We start from the raw sequence: 26,781 nt of genomic DNA on the forward strand, positions 1-26,781 counted from the left end.
CCGCGTCTGCCATCTACACCACAGCTCACGGCAATGCCGGATCCTTAACCCACTGAGCAAGGCCAGGGATTGAACCCGCAACCTCATGGTTCCTAGTCGGATTCGTTAACCACTGAGCCATGACGGGAACTCCAATATTCATTTCTGAGTATATGCTTATAGCATATTTTTCACATGGGTTTAGAATCTAGCACCTTTACAAAAGCCTAGTCTTTTTGTTTTTTTAGGGCTGCACCTATGGCATATGGAAGTTCCCAGGCTAGGGGCTGAATTGGAGCTGCAGCTGCCGACCTACACCACAGCCACAGCATCGCAGTATCTCAGCTGCATCTGTGACCTACACCACAACTCACGGTAATGCTGGATCTTAATCCACTGAGCAAGGTCAGGGATCGAACCTACATCCTTATGGATACTACTCAGGTTTGTAACCCACTGAGCCACAACGGGAACTCTATACTGAAGCCCAGTTTTAAAAATATTGGACCATGTATTTAGCCCTTGCCTTTTAAGCAGAGCTTTTGAGGTGACCCATAACAATATACACAGTAACATAGAAAGATGCTTCTTTCGTTCCCCTCCCAAAAAGGAACCAGAACAATGTGAAGAGCTACTGGCCTAGAAGTGGGCCCTGGCTCCATCACTTACTAGCTACGATGCCTTCATGCATGGGTCCCTCTGTTTTGTGTCACTTCCTCCTCTGAACAATAAGAATGTCTGCCCTGCCCTTCTCATAAGGCTGAGGTGAGGAAGGGTCACAAGAGTGTTTTTCAGATTTGCATACGTCCACCCAGATGTGTGGTTTTGTGTCTGGCTAAGTGTACTGGTGGGAGCAGAACCCATCCTGCCCTACATTTGCCAAGCAAGGCACACACTTATGGGAGTTCCTCTGTCCTTGGGGGTGCCTTTTTCTAATTCTTTCTTGGGGGCGGGGTTAAAAAAAAAAAAACCTGCTTAAAGGTGCCATATAAACTAGCAGGGGGCTCTATGTGCATTTTTTTTTTAGTTGACTTTTTAATCAAAGTGTACATTTATTCAGAAAAGTATACAAACCACTAATTGCAACTGCTTGGCAAATTTTATAAACTGAGCCTACCTATGTGACCAGCATCTAGATAAAAAATAGAACTTTGCTGCAACCCCCAAAGCTCCCACATAACCCCTTCCAGTCTCTCCCCTCTTCAAAGTTAACTACCGTGCTGACTTCTAACACCATGATTAGTTCTATGTGATTTTATATTTATATAAATGGAACCATAAAACATGTATTCTTTGTGTCTAATGTCTTCTGTAATGGCTTAAGCCTGTTAGATTTATCCATGTTACTTGTGGCAGTAGTTTGCACATTTTCATTTCTGCGTAGTATTCCATTAGGAATGTTTATGCCACTCTGTGTTTATCCATTCTTTTCTAAGTATATTTTTCATATAAGCACTATAAGTCATCCACAGGCGCTCTGGTAGCTCAACTCTTTGTATAAATGTCCTTTTATTGTGTGGTTGGTATCGGGTCTATATTGTATGATTGTTGTGAATTGCTATAATACAAGTTTCTTCCTATCTTAAAGGTTCTGTGAGTTTATAAAATAGAAAATTCAGCATTTCTTAAGAGTATAAAAAATACTTTTGCTATTGAAACTCAAAGAACTTTCATAAAGTCTCTCCTTTCATTCCTCAAAAAAACAAAACAAAAACAATGCACTTTTATTTATTTATTTATTTTGTCTTTTTGCTATTTCTTTGGGCCGCTCCCACGGCATATGGAGGTTCCCAGGCTAGGGATCCAATCGGAGCTGTAGCCCCCGGCCTAAGCCAGAGCCACAGCAAAGTGGGATCCGAGCCGCGTCTGCAACCTACACCACAGCTCATGGCAACGCCGGATCCCCAACCCACTGAGCAAGGGCAGGGACCGAACCCGCAACCTCATGGTTCCTAGTCGGATTCGTTAACCACTGCGCCATGACAGGAACTCCAAACAACGCACTTTTATATAAAAGGCCTTTTTCTCCACCTGAACTCTGATCACCAACTGTTGTTTTACTCGCTGTGCTTTCCCTTTCTACCCACTCTATTTGGTGCCCTGGTTGCTCCTGGGATTTTTTTTTTTTTTTTAATGGCCATCTTTTGTTAAACCAAGGCAAATAGCCACTTGCATCTTTGGTACTTTAATCTTTATTGAAACATTTGAATATCTTCTATAGTTAGGTAGCAGGGAGTTTGTTTTTAACATACGCAGAGGATGACTTGGGCCTGCCATAAAAATTCATAATACATCTTTAGTATTGGGGAGCTGAGGGACAGTTACTAAAACTGCTTCATGGACTATTCCTAGGAAGGAGTTTCAGTTCTTTACTGAGCCTGGGCTCTTAGCCATTTAAGTTATTGCTGAAAATGGTAAGGGCTTTTTGATCGTCCTTTCATTTTTGGTGGTGTTATGTAGAAATGCACATTTAAAGATTAAATTATAGAATGTTAGCTCCTGTTAAATAGTATTTATCACCAGGGTAACTTATAAACTGGTTATAACTCTCTATCTCAACAAGAAGAATGAAATGTAAAATATTAATTTATGAAGTAAGTGAAATCTTGTGAAGTTAACTGAAGGGATTGATGTTTGTAAAGTTTAACTGCTGAACATAGGCTGCTGTCCACTTACAGGTGTTACTTAATGACATGGGTGTTTATATTTTGTGCTTTAAGAAAGTTATGGGGAATTCCTGTCATGGCACAGCAGAAACTAATCCAACTAGGAACCATGAGGTTGCAGTTTCAATCCCTGGTCTTGCTCAGTGGGTTAAGGATCTGGCATTGCCGTGAGCTGTGGTGTAGATTGCAGATGCGGCTTGGATCTGGTCTTCTGTGGTTGTGGTGTAGGCTGGTGGCTATAGCTCTGATTAGACCCCTAGCCTGGAAACTTCCATATGTCATGGGTGTGGCCCTAAAAAGACAAAAGGCAAAAAAAAAAAAAGTATGTTCAGTATGTGGTGAGAAAGTAAATGCAGTACAGAAGGATAGAAAAAAGATGTTAAAGTCATCTTTGCCACCCTGTTCCCAGAACCACCAACCTCTGATTCTGGTTATTTTCATGGGATTCACCTTCACACTAAAGAATATGCACTTCTTTTTCTTGATTAGTCAGTCACTCGTGACTCCTTTGGGGGGAAAACATTAAGAACATAGCTCAGACCACTACCCATTCCCCTTTCCTCCTGACTTCTGTTTGAACTCTAACTTGAAATTATATATTTTAATTTTATTGCAACTTTAACACACTATTCCTTTTTTTTTGAAAGTTTTATTGCGTTCTAGTTGATTTACAGCATTGTGATAATTTCTGCTGTACAACAAAGTGATCCAGTTATACATATATACATATCCATTTTTTTTTCAGATTCTTTTCCCGTATAGTTTATCACAGAATGTTGGGTAGAGTTCCTTGTGCTATGTAGCAGGTCCCTGTTGGCCAGTCGTTTCTAACACACCATTTCTTGATTCATCAACTTTTTATCATTTCTACCAATCATCCCTCATCCCTTGGACTGTATAAGATTCTTTTCTCTTCCTGCCCCACTTCCAACCCTCACCTCAACCTCCAGAAACCATGCAGTATTGTCATGGTTAGTAGCATTTGCATTCTGTCCTATAGCTAATTTGCCTTCTACACTCTGATTAGAGGTTGATTCCAAACAGTAACAATTAGTAGCCAGCATTGATGGTATCAAGGTTGTATAAATATGATTCACTGCAGATCCCAGTAGTGGGAAGATTGGACCTATAAGATGGGAAGTGTCTGCCATAACACATTGCCTATAAAAGAAGGTTTCAAACATCAAGTTCAAGTACATTCTCCTGTGCTTTACCATGTTAATTGCTCCAGATCAGAGTGCAACTTAAGTTGCTTCATGTTTGGACCATGACATCTCATTTATCACTTTATAAAACTCTCAGCAAAGTATAACTTCTTAACCTCATGGCTCCTTAATGCTTGGTAATATCTAGTAACCAGGAAGGCTCAGAAGTCTTTCTTCCTACACATCCAAATAAAACAATTCCCCAAATTAAAAAACACACACACACACACAAAACACTTTACTGCTGTGTATTGTTTGATCACTTTTTTTTGTCCCAAGAATAGTATAATAAAAACACTAACTTTAGCTATTTTCTGTATTCACTCTCTTCTGAAAATCATAAATAGCATTTCCTTGCATCTCAAAAGCAGTTTCACTCAAACCCCATTGCCATTTGATGGACTTTCTAGGAATCCATTACCAAGTCCCCTCCTTACTGCAAATATATCAATTACAAGAGCGCCAGTGGGCCTCTTGAAGGGTGGGATGACTCAAATACAGGTACTTTTGTGGTTTGGCCTTTGTTTACTGATTCATGAATACAATTGGAGAGTCTCAGGTACAGAGGAACTTTCAAAGCCCTCTCTCGTGACTTTGTTACCCATGCTTTGTCCATGAATTGTTTGTAAGAGATGGAGCTTAATTACTCTTCCCTGTGACTCTCTTCCAATGCATAAGAAGATGTCAGAGTGACAGTGTGTCACTTCTGAGGCTAAGCCAGAAAAGACGATGGGCCTGCCTTCTCACTTTCCCAGTTGGATCACCCACTTTAGAAAAGACCAGCTGCCATATCATGAGGATGCTCAAGCAGCACCATAGGGAGGCCCCTGTGGCAAAAAGAAAAAAATACTGGCCTCTTTCCAACAGCCTTAGTTCCAAGTGAGCCTGCAAATAACTGAGGCCCTGGGCAGATTTCTAGACTGAAATCTCAGAAGAGGCTCTAAGCAAGAACCACCCACCACAGCCACTCTTGAGCTCCTCACCTGCAGAAACAGATAATAAATGTTTGTAGTTATATTTTATTATTATTTTTAATCACTCAATGAATTTATTACATTTATGGTTGTACAATGATCATCACAATCCAATTTTGTAGGATTTCCATCTCACAACCCCAGTGCATCCTCCCACCCCCCAGACTATCTCCTTTGGAAACCATAAATTTCTCAAAGTCTGTGAGTCAGTATCTGTTCTGCAAAGAAGTTCATTCTGTCCTTTTTTCAGACTCTACATGTCAGTGATAGCATTTGATGTTGGTGTCTCATTGTCTGACTGACTTCACTCAGCATAATTTGTAGGTCCATCCATGTTGCTAAAAATGCTGGTATTTCGTATTTTGTTCCTTTTAATGGCTGAGTAATGTTCCATTGTGTATGTGTACCACATCTTCTTGTTCCACTCTTCTGTTGATGGACATTTAGGTTGTTTCCATGTCTTGGCTATTGTATATAGTGCTGCAATGGAACATTGGAGTACATGTTCCTTTTCGAGTCATGGTGTTCTCTGGATAGATGCCCAGGAATGGGTTTGCTAGATCAAATGGTAGCTCTATTTTTAGTTTTCTGAGGAATCTCCTTACTGTTTTTCACAGTGGTTGCACCAATTTACAATCCCACCATCAGTGTGATAGGGTTCCTTTTTCTCTACACCCTCTCCAGCACTTATTGTTTGTAGACTTTTTATGATGACCATTCTGGCTGGTGTAAGGTGGTACCTCATAGTGGTTTTGAATTGCATTTCTCTAATAATGAGTGATGTTGAACATCTTTTCATTTGTTTTTTGGCCATCCGTATGTCCTCTTTGGAGAATTGTCTGTTTAGATCTTCTGTCCATTTTTTGATGGAGTTGTTTTTTTTTTTTTTAGTATGGAGCTACAGAAGGTGTTTATAAATTTTGGAGATTAATCCCTTGTCAGTTGATTCACCTGCAAATATTTTCTCCTATTCTGTGGGTTTTCCTTTTGTTTTGTTTATGATTTCCTTTTCTGTGCTGAAACTTTCAAGTTTAATTAAGTCCCATTTGTTTATTTTTGTTTTTACTGTCATTACTCTAAGAGGCAGATCTGAAAAGATGTTACTGTCATTTATGTCAGAGAGTATTTGGCCTCTGAGAGTTTTATGGTGTCTGGTCTTATATCTAGGTCTTTAAACCATTTTGAGTTTATTTTTGTGTATGGTGTTGGGGAGTGTTCTAATTTCTTTCTTTTACATGTGTCTGTCCAGGTTTCCCAGCACCACTTATTGAACAAGCTGTCCTTTCTCCATTGTATATTCTTGCCTCCTTTGTCGTAGATTAGTTGGCTGTAGGTGTGTGGGTTTAATTCTGGACTTTCTATCCTGTTCCACTGATCTATATGTCTGTCTTTGTGCCAGTACCATGTGGTTTTGATGACTGTTGCTTTGTAGTATAGTCTGAAGTCCAGGAGCCTGATTCCTCCAGCTCCATTTTTCTTTTTTAGGATGTCTTTGGCTATTCTGGGTCTTTTGTGCTTCCAAACAAACTTTAAAATACTTTGTTTGAGTTCTGTGAAAAATGTCCTTGGTAATTCGATAGGGATTGCATTGAATCTGTAGATTGCCTTGGGTAGTATAGTCATTTTGATAATACTTACTCTTCCAATCCACGAGCATGGTATATCTTTCCATCAGTGAAATTGGCCTATTGTTTTCTTTTGTTGTGGTATCTTTGTCTTGTTTTGGTATCAGGGTGATGGTGGCTTCATAGAATGATTTTGGGAGTATCCCTTCCTCTGCAATTTTTTGGAATAGTTTCAGAAGGATAGGTAATTAGCTCTTCCCTAAATGTTTGATAGAATTCGGCTGTGAAGCCATGTGGTCCTGGACTTTTGTTTGTTTGGAAGTTTTTTAATCACAGTTTCAATTTCAGTTCTTGTGATGGACCCGTTCATCTTTTCTATTTCATCTTGGTTTCTTCTTGGAGGATTGTACTTTTCTGAGAATTTGTCCATTTCTTATAGGTTTTCCATTTTATTGGTATATAGTTGCATATAGTAGTCTCTTATGATGATCCTTTGTATTTCTGGGATGTCCATTGTTACTCCTCCTTTTTCATTTCTAATTTTATTGACTTGAGTCCTCTCTCTTTTTTTCTTGATAAGTCTGGCTAAGGGTTTATCAATTTTGTTGATCTTTTCAAAGAACCAGTTTTCATTTCATTGATCTTTTCTATGGTTTTCTTTGTTTCTATTTCATTGATTTCTGCTCTGATCTTTATGATTTCTTTCCTTATACTAACTTTAGGTCTTGTCTGTTCTCTCTCTAGCTGCTTAAGATGTAACGTTAGCTTGTTTATTTGAGCTTTTTCTTGTTTCCTGAGGTGGGCTTGTATTGCTGTAAGCTTTCCTCTTGGAACAGCTTTTGCTGCATCCTATAGGTTTTGGACTGTCCTATGTCTGTTGTCATTTGCTTCTAGGTATTTTTTAATTTCCTCTTTGATTTCTTCAGTTACCCACTGGTTGTTTAGTGGCATGTTATTGAGTCTCCACGTGTTTGTGTTTTTTTCAGTTTTTTTCTTTTTGTTTATTTCCAGTCATATAGTGTTGTGGTTGGAAAAGATGCTTGATATGATTTCAATTTTCTTAAAGTTACTAAGGTTGGATTTGTAGCTCAGGATGTGATCAATCTTAGAGAATGTTCCATGTGCACTTAAGAAGAATGTGTATTCTGTTGCTTTTGGATGGAATGTCCTATAAATATCTATTAAGTCCATCTGGTCTAATGCTTCATTCAGGGCTTGTGTTTCCTTATTGATTTTCTGTCTGGATGATTTGTCCATTGCTGCGAGTGGGGTGTTAAAGTCCCCCACCATGATTGTGTTATTGTCAATTTCTCCTTTTAAGGTTGTTAGCAGTTGCCTTATATATTGTGGTGAACCTATGTTGGGTGTGTAGATATTTAAAATAGTTATATCTTCTTCTTGTTTTGATCCTTGGATCATTATGTAGTGACCTTCCTTGTCCCTTAAAATATTCTTCATTTTAAAGTCTGTTTTGTCTGATATGCGTATTACTATTCCAGTTTTCTTTTGATTCCCGTTTGCATGGAATATTTTCTTCCATCCTTTCACTTTCAATTTGTATGTGTCCCTAGAAGTGAAGTGGGTCTCTTGAAGACAGCATATATATATGGATCTTGTTTTTGTATCCATTCAGCCAGTCTGTCTTTTGGTTGGGGCATTTAGCCCATTAACATTTAAGGTAGTTATTGACATGTATGTTCTTATTGCCATTTTATTAATTGCTTTGGATTTGTTTTTGTTGCTCTTTTTTTCTTCCTTTCTTCTCTTGTTCTCTCCTCTTGTGGTTTGATGACTATCTTTAGTGTTGTATTTAAGTTGATTTTTCTTATTTGTTTGTGTATCAATTTTTGGTTTGCAGTTATTCTGAAGTACTGATATAAGAGTCTATATATATACACACAAGATTGTTTTAAGTTGTTGCTCTCTTAATTGCAAGTGCATCTCCAGTGTCCTGCATTTGTACCCTCCTCTTCTCATGATTTTTTTTTTGTCTTTTTTTTGCTATTTCTTTGGGGCCGCTCCCACGGCATATGGAGGTTCCCAGGCTAGGGGTAGAATTGGAGCTGTAGCCACCGGCCTACACCAGAGCCACAGCAATGTGGGATCCGAGCCGCATCTGCAGTCTACACCACAGCTCACGGCAACGCCGGATCGTTAACCCACTGAGCAAGGGCAGGGACCGAACCCGCAACCTCATGGTTCCTAGTCGGATTCGTTAACCACTGCGCCACAATGGGAACTCCTGATTTCTGATTTTGGTGTCGTAATTGTGCGTGGATGATTTTGCCATATGTAAACCTTTACTGGTGAGCCTAATCATTTGTGATATTTTTGTTTCTAGTTGTGGCCTTTTCCTTTCTGTCTAGAGAAGTTCCTTTAGTATTTGTTGTAAAGCTGGTTTAGTGTTGCTGAATTCTCTCAGCTTTTGCTTATCTGTGAAGGTTTTGATTTCTCCTTCAAATCTGAATGAGAGCCTTGCTGGGCAAAGTAATCTTGGTTAGAGGTTTTTTCCTTTCATCATGTTAAGTATATCATGCCACTCCCTTCTGGCCTGCAGAGTTTCTGCTGAAAAATCTGCTGATAACCTTATCAGGGTTCCCTTGTTTGTTATTTGTTTCTTTTCCCTAGCTGCTTCAGTATTTTCTCTTTGTCTTTAATTCTGGTCAGTTTGATTAATATGTATTCCTCCTTGGGTTTATTTTATATGGTACTTGTTGAACTTCCTGGATTTGAGTGAGTGGTTCCTTTACCATGTTAGGGAAGTTTTCGGCTATTACCTCTTGGAATATTTTTTCTGTCCCTTTCTCTCTCTCTTCTCCTCCTGGCACCCCTATAATATGGATGTTGATATGTTTAACATTGTCCCAGAGTTCTATGAGACTCTCTTCATTTGTTTTCAATCTTTTTTCTCTTTTCTGTTCCACATACATGATTTCCAGTATTCTGTCCTCCACCTTGCTTATTTGTTCTTCTGCCTCCTGTATTCTGCTGTTAGCCTCTTCTAGTGAATTTTTTATTTCAGTTATTGTATTTTGCATCTCTTCTTAAGTTTTATATCTTGTATCTCTTTGGTCAGTGTTTCCTCTTAGTTATCCATCTTTGCCTCCAGTTTATTTCCAATGTCTTGCATCATCTTCAGCAGCAACAGTCTAAAGTCTTTTGCCTGGAGGCTGAGAATCTCCTGATCACTTAGCTGTTTTTCTGGGTTTTTTTCTTTCTCCCTCATCTGAGTTATAGTTCTCTGTCTTTTCATTTTTATAGGTTTTTGGTGTGGTGACCTTTTTACAGATGGTAGAGTTGTAGCCTTTCTTACTTCTGGTGTCTGCCCCCCTTGTGGCTGAAGTTGGTATGGGGGCTTGCTGTAGGCTTCCTGATGGGAGGGACTGATGCCTGCTCACTGGTAGGTGGAGCTGATTCCTATTCCTCTGGTGAGTGGGGCTTTGTCTCTGGGTGAGATTAGAGGGGGCTGTGTGCCTGGGGGGTCTTTAGGCAGCTTGTTTACTGATGGGTGGGGCTGTGATCTCACCTGGATTGTTGTTTCGCCTGGGGCTTCTCAGTGCTGATGGGTGGGGCTAGGTTTTCCCAAAATGGCCACCTCCAGAGAAGGGCAGGCTGCTGAATATTCCCAAGAGCTTTACTTCCAATGTCCTTCCTCCACAACAAGCCACATTCACCCCTCTTTTCCCAGGAGGTCCTCCAAGAACTGCAGTCTAGTTTGACCCAGATTCCCATGGAGACTTTGCTTTGCCCTTGGACCCAGTGCACGTGAAAATCTGTGTGTACCTTTTAAGAATGGGGTCTCTGTTTCCCCCAGTCCCGTGGAGCTCCTGTGCACAAGCCCCACTGGCCTTCAAAGCCAGATGCTCTGGGGGCTCTTTCTCCCAGTGCCAGATGCCCACGTGTGGGAGTTTGATGTGGGGCTCAGAACTCTCACTCATGTAGTGAGTCTCTTTGAACCAGTTACTTTCCAGTCTGTGGGGCTTCCTACCTGGGAGTATGGGGCTGCTTATATCTTGTAATTGCCCCTCCTACCTCTTGATGTGGCCTCTTCTTTGTCTTCTGGAGTAGGATATCTTTTTGAAAGTTTCCAGTCCATTTGGTTTTAGATTGCTCAGCATTTGGTTGTAAATTTTGTTGTTTTTAGGAGAGAGGTTGAACTCCATCCAGTCCTTCTGTTCTGCCATCTTAATCCCATATCCTCAAATGTTTGTAGTTTTAAACTGCTACATTTCAGGGATATTTACGTAGCAAAAGATAACTAATAAACCTTTCTTTCTTTCTTTCTTTCTTCTTCTTTTTTTTTTTTTGTCTTTTTAGGGCTGCAGCTGTGGCATATGGAGGTTCCCAGGCCAAGGGTCAAATTGGAGCTGTGGCTGCTGGTCTGCATCATAGCCCCAGCAATGTGGAATCTCAGCCACATCTGCAACCTACACCATAGCTCACGGCAACATTGGATCCTTAACCCACTGATCAAGGCCAGGGATCAAACCTGCATCCTCGTGGATACTAGCCAAATTCGTTTCTGCTGAGCCACAGTGGGAACTCCTAATAAACTTTCAAAATGCTCTCATTGCTAATGGTTCTTTGGTTTGTCCAAAGAAATACAATGACACATCTGGGTGCTCTCTTGCATCTTTATGTAGCCCAGGCTGTCAACACTTTAGGTTGCATCAGTGGAGTCCTCTTCTCTGCTTTGGGATCCTTTCAGACCAATGGAATCAGGGCCCTCTTACTTTGCAGGCCCTAATCACTCTTTTCCAGACTGTCTCCTAAGCCTCCACAAACTCTTGGCTCCCCACCCACTTCCATCTCCCCTCTGCACATTGCCCCAAGTTTCTTTCCCTCTATCACACATCTCTAGTGGTCCAGAGAATCTAACCATGGGCTCAGAAACAACGGGAGTCAGGAGAGAAGCAGAAAGGGCCTAAATGAGAACCTGACCAAATCGTGGCTGAGTAAGTGGCACCCATCCCAGGATCAGAGGTGTGGTGGTCAAAACAAGAGCCACAGGAGTATGTGTAATTAGTTTACCATATGTTTAAGCTAAATGTTGAATAACTTTCTATGTGTGTGAAAATAAAGCAAAACATGTATCTCCTACAGTGGTTCTCATGTTCCCTACTTTTAAATCTTCAGAGTGAACACACACATATGCACACAAATACACACACGCACACATGCATGCATGTAAACCCCTACCTCTGCTAGATAGTTCCCTAGAGGATAGATGGGAAATGCACAGATAGCAGAGCCCTCCCCTGCTCTGACCCTGGAACATTTCTGATTGGTCCTCTTTTTCTTCCACTCATCTCCAATGCCCCAAGTTCTGACAGCTCCACATTGCTTGGTTTTCTTCTAGAGGGTTATTTTTTTCCCCAGTAACTTTCATGTGCTGTTATTACCTATACTTGGAAGGCCCTGAACTCATTAAAACCTCCTTTAAGATCCAGGGAAGATAGGAATCTCCTTGGAGGCCCTTTACCCAGGCAATTTGTTCCTTCCTCATGCCCTTTTTGCAGCATGCCATTTCCATCCATTTGTAACGTTCTCATGACATCCTAAGATACATGTCTTCGTGTCTGCCTCTCCTGCCAGGCCAGCACTCCTTAACCTTTTCTTCTGAACTCAGTTATTTGAAAGGAGTAGATCACAAATTTTTGAGCTCCAGGGACTCACGTGGAGGGTACAGAGGTTTGAAATCTTTTAAAGAAGATTCCACTGTCTCTGAGAATGAAGGAAGGACTGTGTCCTTTTGAAGGAAAGGACTGTGTCATAACCAGCTTTGTACACACACTCCATTGTAAGCTCCCAGTAATTATTGGATGAATTAATTGCCACATGGAATTTCTTTACAGATTATTTAGCAGAAATTTTTAAAGAAATTGACCATTCTTCCATAAAAATTAAGTGTCACATGAAATATCCTTTTAAAAAACAAACAATATGGGTTGGAAATGTTGGATAATGACAACTGTTCAGGAACAAGAAGATTTGGAGACAGTTTAATTGGATCCCAGAAGACAGCCTTTGCAAACAGCCTTGTAAAAGGACAGTTTAAACGTGAATGTGTTTGTAACACCCATCCTACCACCTCCCACGTCCCAGATCATGAGATGCTGGCATAGCCCAGCCTACATATCACCACTGTAATGCAAAGCAAATGCTTGTCCCTGGAATGAAACAGCTGAAAATAATTAATTTTTCTCTCTGCTTTGAAAAAAAAAAAAGCAATATATTTTTACCTGCTAAAGTACATTTACATGTGCTTTCCAGGCTCCTACAGGAGTGCTTTATTCAGGCTGCTGTATATAGTATGGTTAATAATTGTGTAAACAAAGGCACATCAAGCATTCCAGTGGAAGACATTAGTTCTTTTCCATTTTAAGCTTAGGAGTCGGAGTTCCCACTGTGGCGCAGAGGAAACCAATCTGACTAGCACCCATGAGGACATAGGTTGGATCCCTGTCCTCACTCAGTGGGTTGAGGAACCAGCTTTGCTGTGAGCTGTGATGTAAGTTACAGATGTGGCTGGTATCTGACATTGCTGTGGCTGTGGCGTAGGCCGGTGGCTACAGTTCTGATTCGATCCCTAGCCTGGGAACCTTCATGTGCTGAGGGCGTGGCCCTAAAAAAAAAAAAAAAAAAAAGCTTAGGAGTCAATACAAGTAATTAGAAAATATGCAAATATATGGCATGAACAGCCAATCTCACTCTATGGGTACTTTTTCCCCTTGTAGCTTGCCCTCACTTTGCTGATGGGAGCCTGACAGACTTTGTCCAGTTCAGAGGTTTCTGCCTTATGGTTAGGAGGTGGTTAATAGGAAGCAGTACATATGAGAATCAATGAGAAACAGACTCCATGTATTTCAGGGAAATCTTAGGCAAGTCAAGATAGGAAGCTTGGGGGCTCATAGGGGTAAAAAGTCTGTGTGTTCAGCCAGTGGCCTTTGAGCCAAGCCAGTCTGTGTCAGAGTCCTTCTTCCTAAACAGATTAAAGGCCCACACTTCCACTGTAGCCTGGTCATCTAACGAGGACTCGTGATAATTGTTGCTTTCCCATCCAGCTACCCTCATCTCACTCAGAGGATAACTTCAGGCTCCCTGCTGTCCAGGGATATGTTCGTGGTGCTGATAATTATGTTTTGTTCATGTTATTGATTCTACTTGTCCAGCTACTCTTTTTTCCCCTGGTTTTTCATCTTTACTACAGAATGTCTCATGTATGTTCAAAAGAAGGTAATAAATTTATAAGTTACAAAGGATAATAATAAAAAGAACACCTGTGGACCCACCACCCAGCTTATTAAATTGCTCGTCACCCACATCTTTGAAGCGCCCATGTGGGCCTGTCTGAACTTTATATAAATAGTGTCTCAGGGGATTCCTTCTATGAGAATTTTTCCAGTTTCTCACAGGATTACCTCAAGGGATAAGAGTTTCTTTATCACTTTAGATTTGCTCTATCAAATCGACTCTTCTTTAGTTATCAATTAGAACTTGAATGAGGCATTCTCCCCACTCTCTTTAGAAGAGGCAAAGTCCTTTATCAAGCACGCTTCTTGTCACTGTTGTGAAAACTTGCTGTGGTTTAAAATTAAAAAATGTTAGATTGCATTGATGCTTCCTGGAACATGAAAAAGATAAAAGTTCGTTTTACTGTAAGTTAAAATTCCAAACCGCCTTTTGGTTTTATTGGCGTTAAAAATTTGGTGAGCACACATAAACACATGCACTTCAAAGGAGCTTCATTCTTGGGGCCCAACAATATCCTTTATTCCCGTTTCATGGCACATGCCACCATGAGTACTTATGACTAGCTGTTCTGCTGGGCTCACATGACCATTTTAAAAAAGCACTAAAAGAGAAGGCAAATTAGTTATTAGACTGGTAGTGGGAAAAGAAGTACTTATGATTCATTATCTGATGTAATACCGTATCTTAAAAATATAACTAAAAGTCTGTTCTGTAAGAGGTTCAGTGTCATGGCTAGAAGTTTATTTCTTTGATTTACTCATTTTTTAAAAATGATTTTTATTTTTTCCATTATAGCTGGTTTACAGTGTTCTGTCAATTTTCTACTGTACAGCAAAGTGACCCAGTCACATGTACATATATACATTCTTTTCTTTACATGATCCTCCGTATATGCTCCATCACAAGTGACTAGATATAGTTTCCAGTGCTATACAGCAGGATCTCACTGCTGTATATATATTCCAAATGCAATAATTTGCATATATTAACCCCATATTCCCAGTCCATCCCACTCCTTCCCCCTCCCCCTTGGCAACCACAAGTCTTTTTTCCAAATCCATGATTTTCTTTTCTGTGGAAAGGTTTATTTGTGCCATATATTAGATTCCAGATATAAACGATATCATGTGGTTATTTGTCTTCCTTTTTCTGACTTAACTTCACTTAGTATTAGGGTCTCTAGTTCCATCCATTTTGCTGCAAATGGCATTATTTTGTTCTTTTTATGGCTGCATAGTATTCTATCATGTATATATACCACATCTTCTTAATCCATTCATCTGTCAATGGACATTTAGGTTTGGAAGTTTATTTCTTTAGTGTCTCAGCAGTGGTTGTTACATCCTCGCTGTAGTCTTAAGAGATAGGCTTGGTTATTACTGAAGGATCAGATGGAGGAAGCGAATTAAATAATTTATTCTTAGATGCAACATGAAGAAGCCAGACATGACACTGAAACTTTTCAACAACTGAGTTGCATTGATTGAGGTAGTGCCGTGAGATTTATATTTTTCAGAACTGGTTTTCATTTTTAAAACACAAAGATGTTGACTACAAATAGCTATAATTTGCTTTGTTTGCTTTATAACAGAACTTTTTTTCTGTTAAATATCATCTAATACACTTTTTAAGAATTGGAAATAGATTTTCATCTGTAATTTTTTTTTCTCTATCATGAGAAGTAAAATTCTAGCTATAATCTAACCATTTAGTTTTTTGGGGGTTTTGTTTATTCTTTTTTTTTTTTTTTGCCACAAAGTTTTCCATCTGAAATAAAGAATACAAAGATTTAGGAATAGAATTCTAGTGATGATATAATTCTTCTTACTTTGGTTCTTCTAAAATTCTCATAAAAACATTTTGACAAAATGTATAGTCAATTTTCCTCTGCTCAAAGATTAATAGAGATCACCTTCACATGAAATAACTCCTCAAAAAATATTTGTTGAAAAAATGAAATCATTTTTCAGTATAACTTGTTTCTCTGAATGCTTTTCTTTTCAGCAGAGAACTTCCACATCTCAGCCACTAGCCCCTTATTTCCAGCAGTTTCTAATACAATAAAATGGTAAAAGAGGAAGAGAAATGAAATCTCCTTTGGGGCTTGTTTTGCTATTTGACCCACATCCCTCTCTTCCTTTTTCAGTCAGCATCTTTCTTTAGTCTTGAACAAATGGCGTGAGCCTTGGAAAGAGAGAATAATTACTTTCTTGGCTTAGCATAAGTGGAGTTCTGTAGAACCCTATCCCCATAGCTCCCAAGACAATTCGGTGGTGAAAGTTTTTCAGGGCGGCAAGCCAACTCAAAGCTACTTCGTGGCCATATTGGGAGTTGCATTATATGAATCTTAAGGATTCCATGTCAGGACGGTAAAGCATCCTTGAATGAACCCACTATTGGGTTATAAAGACTCTAACCCCCCGGGCAATCTCCAGAGATAAGAGATTGTTCTATTTACAGCTCCTCTTCCTTCCCAGTTAAAAAAATAAAAATTCATTTTTGTTCAATAAGGAGTAACTTAAACACTGTGCACAATGTTCCAGGGTGAGCCATTTGACCTCAAGCTAAGGAACGGCAGCTGACTTGGCAACTTCCCAGCCCAAGACGGTTCTGATTTCAGAGTTCTGTTTTCCTTGCAGGAAAGTCTGGGATGTGAAGCCAGGCAGAGAGTTTTTAAATGGGTGCAGGAGCCAGTGCAGCTGGGGGTTGTTAACAACAATTGGAGAACAACATTAAACAAAAGAAAGGGTGGCTGAGGGCTTCTTTCTGGTCAGAAAAGAGAATCTGTTTGAACAGAAAAAACCTTGATCACAACCCTGACAAGGAAACTTTGATTGACTTTGTTTCAATGGGATGACACAATTCATTCTGAAAGAGAAAGAGGTAACTGAGGGGGAACATCCTGCAAGGGGTAGCTTGTAGCCCTGATTATTAACTAGTGAAGCCGGTGACATAAACATCACTAGGAGACAAGCCTTGCATGGAGCTAAAGGCTGTCTCATGACCCTAGGCTGAAGGGGGACTACTCCTGGATATTATACCCAGAGGTGAATTCACTTGTTCCAAGGCACTTAATACAACTTTCCAGAAAGACTGGCCTCTGAGATTATGTACAAATCCATTCCAAATGTCCCTGTGAGGCCATTAACTTGTTATCGTGGAGCACAGGTACGGCACGTCCCCACCCCTCCATCCTCCGGTACTGGATCAGGATCAGTCGGGGTAACCTTTCTCATATCGAGCTGTTGTAGTGGGATGAGTCGATAAGTCACGTGGTAGAGAAGATTCCTGCCACATCCCCATGTCATCTTTCACAGGTGAAACCCACTCAGGGATTTAGCATGGCTTTGGGTTGTTCTTAATGTTTTCGACGGCGGTCTTTTCTTGATCCAGGCATTTCCAGTCGCCTCGCAGTCCCTGGGCTTTGGCTTTCTAAAAAGCAAAAGCCTTTTTCAAGTCAGTAGTTGAGGTATAAACAGGCATCAGCCACTACCAAAGGAGCATGGCCATTATGGAGAAATTTAGGAGAACAAAAGTGAGAAGAATTATATCATGGCTAGAGTTCTATTCCTAAATCTTTGTATTCTTTATTTTAGATGGAAAACTGTGTGGCAAAAAAAGAATCATTTTTTTTATATTGTTACCATAAACTTCAATTTTTAGTGTATGAGACAATTTTTAGATGTAGCCCCTAAAATCAAGAAATAAACTATAGACTTCTAGATATCACTGATGGTAAGAAATGCCACTCTGGAGTTCCCATTGTGCCTCAGAGAGTTAGGGACCCAACATTGTCTCTGTGAGGATGAGGGTTTGATCCCTGGCCTTGCTCAGTGGGTTAAGAATCTGGTGTTGCCATAAACTGTGGTGTAGGTCATAGATGTAGTTTAGATCCAGCATTGCCATGGCTGGTGGCTATGGCTTAGGCTGCAGCTGCAGCTCCAATTTGACCCCTAACCCAGAGACTTCTGCTGTGGAAACAGCCGTTTAAAAAAAAAAAAAAAAAAAGGTACTCTTTCACTGAGTAGGATTTACATTTTAGTTCTTCTTCTAGGTAATTATATTTGAGCAAACTTTGTACTATTCTGGACTAGGTTTTAATTATAAATCAAGACAAACAGTTTTGAGAGATCTTTGTGAGATAAGCTCTACCCTTGAGACAAATAAATGTTTTCTCATTTTTAAAACTTAGGATGATTTTGGCCTTTTTTAATTTCAAATGGCAGTATTTGCCTTGTTTTATTTGTTTCGAGTATTCTTTGAACATAGCAGGTTTTTTCCTAAATATATGTGGCCCGTATAAATTTAAGCAGGGATTTATTCATGTTCCTTCATAAGATTTGTTCATGTTTTAGGTGGTCATGAGACATGAAACAATTTGAAAGCATTACATCAGTTTCACATCATAAGAGAGCATTCTCATGAAGGGAAATTAAAAATAGGTGGTAACATCTTATTACATCACATTTCAGTAATTCAGATTTAAACAGAGAAGAAATTAATTCTTTGAGGATAAATTAGAGTAGTAGGGTAGTTGAAATTTCTAGGTGCATTTTTTTAAAAAAATAGGACGTAAATGAAAACAGGATAAAATTCAAAAGTTTTAGAGAGGATGTATGGTGAAAAATAAGTTGCCTCCTCTCAACTCCCTTAATCACCAAGTTCCCTCTATTGTGGTAACTGCTATTGCTGGTTCCTAAAATATTCTTCCAGAGAGAGCTCATGTATTTATGAACATAGTCATCCATGGTTATTTTCTTTCACAGAATGGCATCATCTTTATTTATCTTTCTTCACTTTACCTTTTCTTTTAGAAAAATTATATATTTTTCAGATTAGTGTTTTTTCAAATGTAGCAAGTCACATTAATGAAGTCTAATTTAATGAGTCACAAGCAGAATCTTTTAATTGTAGTGCATAGACTGTAAAGAACCCATGGGGTGGGTAGACCAATTCATTTCAAGTAAAGGGTATTACTTCATGAAATTTCACTTATAAAGAAGTGCATTTACTAAGTGGCAGTGTGTAGGGCTTTTTTGTTTTGGTTTGGTTTTGCTGTGGTTCATGGCAAAACGTTTGAAACACCCTTAGTATGGATGGTTCCATATCATCCATATAGAGCTTTCTGTTTGTTTTAAATTATTTCATAGAGTTCCATTGTATAGGGTGTCATATTTGTTCATATATACTCCCACCAAAAGGCAACCATGCTATTTCCAGTTTCCTCCTAATTAAAACTACTTCAGTGAATATCCATGTAAAGATGGTATTTCATACATATAAAGGCATATCTGTAGAATAAATACCTAAAAGCAAAATTGCTAAGGTCAAAGGGTTTGTCGTTTTGATAAATAATCAATCCTCATTATTTGCAGATTTGTATTTGTTAATTTTCTTAACTTGCTGAGATTTTTTTGTAGTCAAAAGATCAGTGCTCTTGATTCTTTCCCAATCATTTGTGAGCATGGGCAGAGTGGGGAAAATTTTTTTTGAGTTACGTGGCATGCACAGCTGAGGTGCACTCGGCAAGGCTCTGCCTTCTTGTCTCAGCCCTCATACTGTAAACAAGCATCCTTTTTATGGTCTGTTTATTGCTGCATTGTTTACATTTTTGTGCCTTTTGCTGATGATTTCACTATTTTAAATGGCCCCAAGCGAGTGGTGAGGTGTTGTCTAGAATTCCTAAGTACAAAGAAGTTGTGGTGTCTCGTAGAGAAAACATACATGTTGGCTAAACTTCATTCAGGCAAGAATTACAGTGCTGTTGGCCATGAGTTCAAAGTTAATGAACCAATGATACCAATACTGTACATCCAAAAAAACCCAAGAGAAAATTCACCAATCTGTGGCGGAGACCATGGCAGAAACTGCCAAGGTACCATGTATGGTGCATAATGAAGCCATGGAAAAAGGTAGAAAAGAGCAAAACTGAGATGACAGCTGATAAAAAGAGCTTAAGGAGTGCTGTTGTGAGACTCAGAGCCAAAGAAATTCATCTGCATGTTATCCAAGGTCAGGAAAATGTTAAAGTCTTCTTGGCTAGTGTATTATTAATAAAAAATACTGCATATAATGATTTATAAGAAATATGTGTTAAAGAAGATGTGTTTAAACAGAAACACACATAAAATAAGGTTACTTATTGATTGAAAATGTTGTGACCAGAAGCTCACAGGAACCTAACCCTGTATTTCCCTTGGGAGCAGTGGCTCAGTATTTGCTAATTCAGTGTTCTTGGTGAAAATATAGAACATAACCACAACCAACTACAAGAATGTATTTCCAAATGGCCAAACTCCCACCGTCATTGTATGAGAATGCCCTTTTCTCCACCCCTGGCTAACATAATGTTGTTTCAACTTTTTGGTATCTGAGAACGTGATAGCTGAATAATGATCTCTTGAAGTTGTCATTTGTATGTCTCTTAGTGGGAGGAATGTGGAAAACATATTTTCATGTTTTAGAGTGATTCATATTCCTTCTTGCTTGTATGCTTTTTGCATTCTCTTTGGGTATTTATCTTTTCCTTACTGATTTGTAGCAAATCTTTATATACTAATCAGTCCTTTTTTTATGCTGTGAACTGCAAATATTTCCCCCAGAGCTTGTCACTCATCTCTTGACTTTTTTCTTCCACATGGCGAAGGATATCACTATGAACATTTTTAATATAGTCAAATGTATGATCTTGTTATAGTTTCAAAAGCTTTCTTTAAGAGATATTTAAGAGTTGTGTTTGTCACTGACATAGAGGATAGACTTGTGGTTGCCAAAGGAGAGAGTAGCGGGAGTTTGTGATTAGTAGATGCAAGCTATTACATTTAGAATAAATAAGCAATGAAATCCTCCTGTACAGCACAGGGAATTACTTCCAGTCTCTTGGGATAGACCATGGTGGAAGATAGTATAAGAAAAGGAATATTTTTCCTCCTTGAAGTCTTCCACCAATAAATGATTTGTAAAATTAATTATTAATAATTTATTAAGGAGTTCCCATCATGGCGCAGCGGAAACGAATTTGACTAGTATCCATGAGGATGCAGCCTTGATCCTTGGCCTTGCTCAGTGGGTTAAGAATCCTGCATTGCTGTGAGCTGTGGTGTAGGTTGCAAACACAGCTTAGATCTGGTGTTGCTGTGGCTGTGGCTGTGGTGTAGGCTGGCAGCTACAACCCCTAGCTTGGGAACTTTCCTATGACACAGGTGCAGCCTTACCAAAAAAAAAAAATTTTTTTTATTAAATTATTGAGTTAAGACATGCACTAAAAGAAATAAGATTTCTTTTCAAAAGCATTTAATTAATTAATTAATTTATTTTTGGCTGTGCCTGCAGCATGCAGAGGTTCCCAGGCCACATATCAAATCTGTGCCATGGCAGTAACCAGAACCCCAGCAGTGACAATGCCAGATCCTTAACCCACTGAACCACCAGGGAACTCTCAAAAGCACTTTATAATTTTATACTTTATTTATTTATTTATTTAGTCTTTTGTCCTTTTAGGGCAGCACTCACAGCATATGGAGGTTCCCAGGCTAAGGGTATAATTGGAGCTGAAGCCGCCAGCCTATGCCAGAGCCACAGCAATGCCAGATCCGAGCCGGGTCTGCGACCTACACCACAGCTCACAGCAATGCCAGATCCTTAACCCACTGAGCGAGGCCAGGAATTGAACCCGCAAGCTCCATGGTTCCTAGTTGAATTTGTTTTCACTGCACCACGACGGACACTCCATAATTTTATACTTTAAATTGTAGGCAATCCCTGCTGAGTTTCTCAAGCTAGCCTAAACTAGTAACTAATTTCAATTGTTGGTATTAAAAATAATGGGAATTTGGGATTGGTATATACACACTGTGGTCTATGGAATGACTGACCAACAAGGGACCTGCTCTATAGCACAGGGAACTCTACCCAATATTCTGATAATCTATATGGGAAAAGAGTCTGAAAAAGCAATATATGTTATGAATATGTTTAAATGAATTGCTTTGTTGTACAGCAGAAATTATCACCACATTGTAAATCAACCATACTTCAATAAAACTTTAAAAAAAAGAAAAAAATAATGTGTCAGAACAATGCACTTCTTTTTTGTTTGTGAAAAGATTGAACTGAATTTCTAGACACTGAGTTACTTTTTGTTGTTGTTGTTGTTGTTGTTGTTGCTATTTCTTGGGCCACTCCCGCGACATATGGAGGTTCCCAGGCTAGGGGTTGAATCGGAGCTGTAGCCACCAGCCTACGCCAGAGCCACAGCAACGCAGGATCCGAGCCGCGTCTGCAACCTACACCACAGCTCAGGGCAACGCCGGATCGTTAACCCACTGAGCAAGGGCAGGGACCGAACCCGCAACCTCATGGTTCCTAGTCGGATTCGTTAACCACTGCGCCACGACGGGAACTCCTGAGTTACTTTCTTTAAGAATCCCTAAACTCACTCCCTAGAAATTTTATTGAAAATCTTTCAATAGAAAAACATTTATTGTAATTAGTCAGTACACCCGATTTATCCTGTTTTGTAAGACTCAGTTTTGTACGTGTTACATTTCCTTAGAACAAGCTGTATTTTTAGAGACTAAAGCAGTTTAATATCATCAAAATTCTGTCTTAGAAAAACAATGTGCAGTGTTTTTATCCTTCACTTTCATGATTAGATTGACTATATTTCCATGTATTTTTCTTGGCTGATTCCTGAAGCAGTTACCCCCTTAACACTTGGGAATAAGGAGGGGTCACAGTGTTAGAAATGCCTTAACTTTGTATTTAAATACAGTCGTACTGTTGCTCCTCTAGGGAAATTCAGTAAGACTTGAGCACCTTTGCTCTGTTAGGCAATTTGGAATATCCCAGACCTTGCTCTGGACTTCAGGATTTTTGAAGTTCAAAGCAGATGTGTGAGGAAGAAAAAACATCTGGCAAAGAGAAGTTGCTTCCTTACATGATACTGTGTTCCTGCACTCTTCAGCAGAGCGTCTGTTGAGCAGGTTAGTAGGTTTGACAATTAATTAATGATGAGGGAATGAGCCACGGATCTGAGGAGCTCAGTTTTGCCCCTTCCTGCTTCTTCCTTCCCCATGTGTCTGGCAAAGCCTTCAGCGTCTGGGATCGCCGAGCTCTCGGTTTGTGTGTCAACTCACATGCTGGTCTTCAGGTTTCATTAGCCTGAGATATAAACAGATGGATGGCCCAGGACCCAGAGGGCTTGGGGTTGAGCTGGGGACTTTGGAAATTTTTGTGGAGAGATGCATCAGAACTTTTTAAATGCCTTAAAAAAACTTAGAATTTTGAAATTGACAAAGCTTTGTGTGAATCTTAATTTAGATATAATTTCAAACTTACAGAGGCGTTTCAAGAAGAGTACAAGGGACACCCATGGTTTCGTTATCCAGATTCACTCATTGTTTTCATTTCCTCTATTTGTTTCTCTATCTTCACTTTCTCCTTCTGTTTGTCCCACTTCCCTTTACACACACACACACACACACACACACACACACTTAAACATGTACATTTTTTTCTGAACTACTTGAGATATCAGGTATCTTTACTCCTAATACCTCAGTGCATATTTCTTAAGAACAAGGTTGTTCTTCTAAATCATCACAGCAGTCCAACATCCATTCATGATCAAATTCTTACCAAAGTGGGTATAGAGGGAACATACCTTAATATAATAAAAGCCATTTACTACAAACCCACAGCAGATATAATACTCAATGGAGAAAAGCTGAAAGCCTTTCCACCAAAATCTGGAGAAGACAAGGTTGCCCACTGTCACCACTTTTATTCAACTAGTATTGGAAGTCCTAGCCACAGCAATCAGACAAACAAAAGAAATAAAAGGTATCCAAATTGGAAGAGAAGAGGTAAAATTGTCACTGCATGCAGATGCCATGATACTATATATAGAAAGCCCTAAGAACTCAACCCAAAAACTACTCAAACTGATCAACAAATTCAGCAAAGTCGTAGGATGTAAGATTAACATTCAGAAATCAGTTGCATTTCTGTATACTAACAATGGGATAAATTTGTATATTTATTTTATAAGTGAAGTAAGTCAGAAAGAGAAAGACAAATACCATGTGATTTCACTTATATCTGGAATCTAATATATGGCACAAATGAACCTTTTCACATAAAAGAAAATCATGGACTTGGAGAACAGACTTGTGGTGGCCAAGAGGGAGGGGGAGGGAGTGGCTGGGACTGGGAATTTGGGATTAATAGATGCAAACTATTGCCTTTGGAATGGATAAGCAATGGGATCCTGCTGTATAGCCCTGGGAACTATGTCTGGTCACTTGTGATGGAGCATGATAATGGGAGAAAAAAGAATGTATACATGTATGTGTGACTGGGTCACCTTGCTGTATAGTAGAAAATTGACAGAACACTGTAAATCAGCTATAATGGAAAAAATAAAAATCATTATAAATAAATAATCATAGCATATTTATCAAAATCATAAATGTAGTATTGATACCACACTACCGTCTAACTCCATGATCCATCAATTGTCTTGGTAATGTCCCTTGTAACACCCCTGCCCTGTCCAGGCCCCACTCCAGGAGGACACATTGCCTTCAGTTGTCATATGTTTCCGTTGTCTCCCTTAAATGGAAACAGTTTCTCAATTCTCTTAGTAGTTTTTGACTTTGACATTTTTTGAAGAGTTCAAGCCAGTTATTCAGTAGTTTTCCTGTATCCAATTTATGTGGTGTTTCATCATGCAATTCTGGTTCTGCATTTTTGACAAAAGCACCATGGAAATCGTGGTGAGTCTCAGGAGGTCTTATCAGTAGGCATGTTGTGTTGATCTGTCCCTTAATTGATGATGTGAGCTTCCATCATTTGATTAAAGTGAAGTCCATTGGGTCTTCCCTCAGGAACTTACACTTTGCCCCTCTATATTTCATGAGACTTTGTGGAGAGACGACATTGAAACTATGGAAATAGCTGGCGAGTCTTCAAATTTTTCTAATTTTAGGAAGTGTGATGGTTTTCTAATTCTGTTATTTCTTCTGTATTTATTAGTTGGCATTCTGCTGTAGGGAAGGGCTTTCTCTCCTCCCCCACTTTATTTATTCCTTTATTTATTTGCATTAGTATGGGCTTGGTTTTAATTTTGTTCAGTGGTGATAATTATATTTTAATACTTAGAGTGACACAGAGATGGCCAATGGGAGTACCTTCAGGCTGGGTCCTTTTGATAAGCCCTCATCATTCTTTGAGCACTTCCTTATTTTCTGGCACAAAAAGATGCTCCAGATTCATTTTATATCTTCTCTGCCCCAGCCCTGGCATCAACATTTCTCCAAGGAATCCTGGTTCCTTTTCGTGGAGAATGGTATTAAAACCTAGACCTGGTGTGTGTGTTTTCAAGGAACTACGTTATGGAATATTACATTGACTAAGTCATTGTGTACTGTATGTATGAGTGTGTCTGCGTGCATGTGCGTATTTAATGTTACAAGTTTCAAACAGAGGAGCATTTATTTTACATGTAATAATCATAAGTTTTGACAAGAAAGAAATACATTTTTCATTTCACAGTAAATGGCATTACACAGTTTGAGTTCTAAATCATCTTGACATTTATGAAGGAGTGAATGGAAACTAGGGAGCTGAGTGTGTTAAATATAAAGCTATCTTTAACTGTTCTATTAAAAAGCAAAGATTTATTTTCCATCTGTGATCTGAATGTGCCTATTTGTGTTCCCTTCCATGGCAGTGGAATTCCTGTGGAGCCACACGACGGAGAGCATGTGTGTTGGATATATGTCCGCCCAGGATGGGAAGGCCAAGGTAAGTGGAAAAACGGGGGCATAACCTTGAAAACCTTGCAGCCACTGCCTGAATCTCTTTAACTGGCCAAGAGGACACGATGGAATTTTTTTCAGCCTCTCTTGAGCAGTAGCGCTGTGATCTTTATGAGAATCTGATAAAGAATCCCAAAGAAAAATAGCAGATCCTTTTTTGCTTTTGATGATGGAGCAGGGGAGATTAGGAAAGATTAGGAAAAACCTTTTTTTTTTCTTCTTCTTCCATCTTGTCCTTCTTGGTGCATTGTGAATAAACGGGAAAGAAGAAACTGGGGGCTGGGAAGAGAGTGGGCGTGGCGCTGCCAGCCCGCTAGGGCTGGGTGACTTTGCAGGGACTGTTGGAAGAGCGGAAGGAAACCGAGGCACAGTTAGCTGAGTACCCAAGTCACCTGCTGCGTGTGTGAGAGCAGAAGTGCCTGGCATGCTTGCAAGGACTGCGTGTTCTGGCACCGCGTCCTCCTGGCAGGGTCAGAGGTCTATGCCCCATGCCTTAGCGCCCTCTCTCGGCGAGTCATAGCAGTCTCATAGAACATTCACACCCCTCCCCTTGAGCTGCTTGGTTTCCCTGTACTCAGGAGGGGTGAGCCTGGGAGTGAAAAACATAAGTCGTGGGTTTATTTTATACTGGCCTCATGTTCTTCTTGTCCATAAAATTTTTAGAAACAGCTGCGGCATGTGATGTTGACTTGGCATTAAAGTTCCTCAATTACAAAGCTGTGAAGTTGGGCAGCCTCTCTCTCTTTTATTTTACTTTTTTAAAGGACATGATTTTATTTGACAGACTTGGAAATGCAAATAAGGAAACTTCTGATATAAATTGATAGAGTTGGAATCATTAGCAAATGAAGGGCTACGTGCAAGAAAGAACTGCTTCTTGCTTATTTGCCACATAGCATCCATCTAGGCAGGCCTCTGAATATTATCCAGGAAGTCAGTAGCATCACAGGGCTTTGTGAGTACAGTGTCCAAGAGCTACACTGGTGAAAATATTCCTGAGGTCGCCCCCACCTTTGTGTCACCCTCCCTGTATCAGTAGATTTATTTCATAAGAGAATGCATGAAGATTGCTTTGTTTTAGAGAGGAGAATTATAATTGCTCATTTTAAAAGGCAATTTATGGATTTAGAGCAACACTATTGAAAAGAATTTTCTGGGTCGATAGAAATGTTTCATATTTATATTTACATTGTGTTGTCCTATTGGGTAACTGCTGAGCACTTGAAATGTGGCTGGTATGGCTAAAGAACAGAATTTTAAATTTTACTTAGTTTAAATACCCACATGTAGCTAGTGGCCACCATACTGAACAGTAC

General features: G+C 39.5%; 1 protein-coding gene across 6 annotated transcripts in view; it reads left to right on the plus strand.

The window, feature by feature from the left end:
• Window positions 1-26,781, plus strand: part of TASP1 (taspase 1) — a 252,935-nt gene that overhangs the window by 188,823 nt on the left and 37,331 nt on the right. For all 6 annotated transcript variants that reach the window (XR_007133922.1, XM_047771668.1, XM_047771667.1 and 3 more), the window contains one exon: window positions 25,378-25,451. Coding sequence is in view for 5 of the 6 variants with exons in the window: in XM_047771668.1 (XP_047627624.1) it covers window positions 25,378-25,451 (74 nt within the window). In the remaining variant the exon portion in view is untranslated. Of the gene's footprint in view, window positions 1-25,377; window positions 25,452-26,781 lie in introns of those variants that run through there.

Source organism: Phacochoerus africanus, chromosome 3, assembly GCF_016906955.1.
Source record: "Phacochoerus africanus isolate WHEZ1 chromosome 3, ROS_Pafr_v1, whole genome shotgun sequence".
Taxonomy (NCBI): Eukaryota; Metazoa; Chordata; class Mammalia; order Artiodactyla; family Suidae; genus Phacochoerus; species Phacochoerus africanus.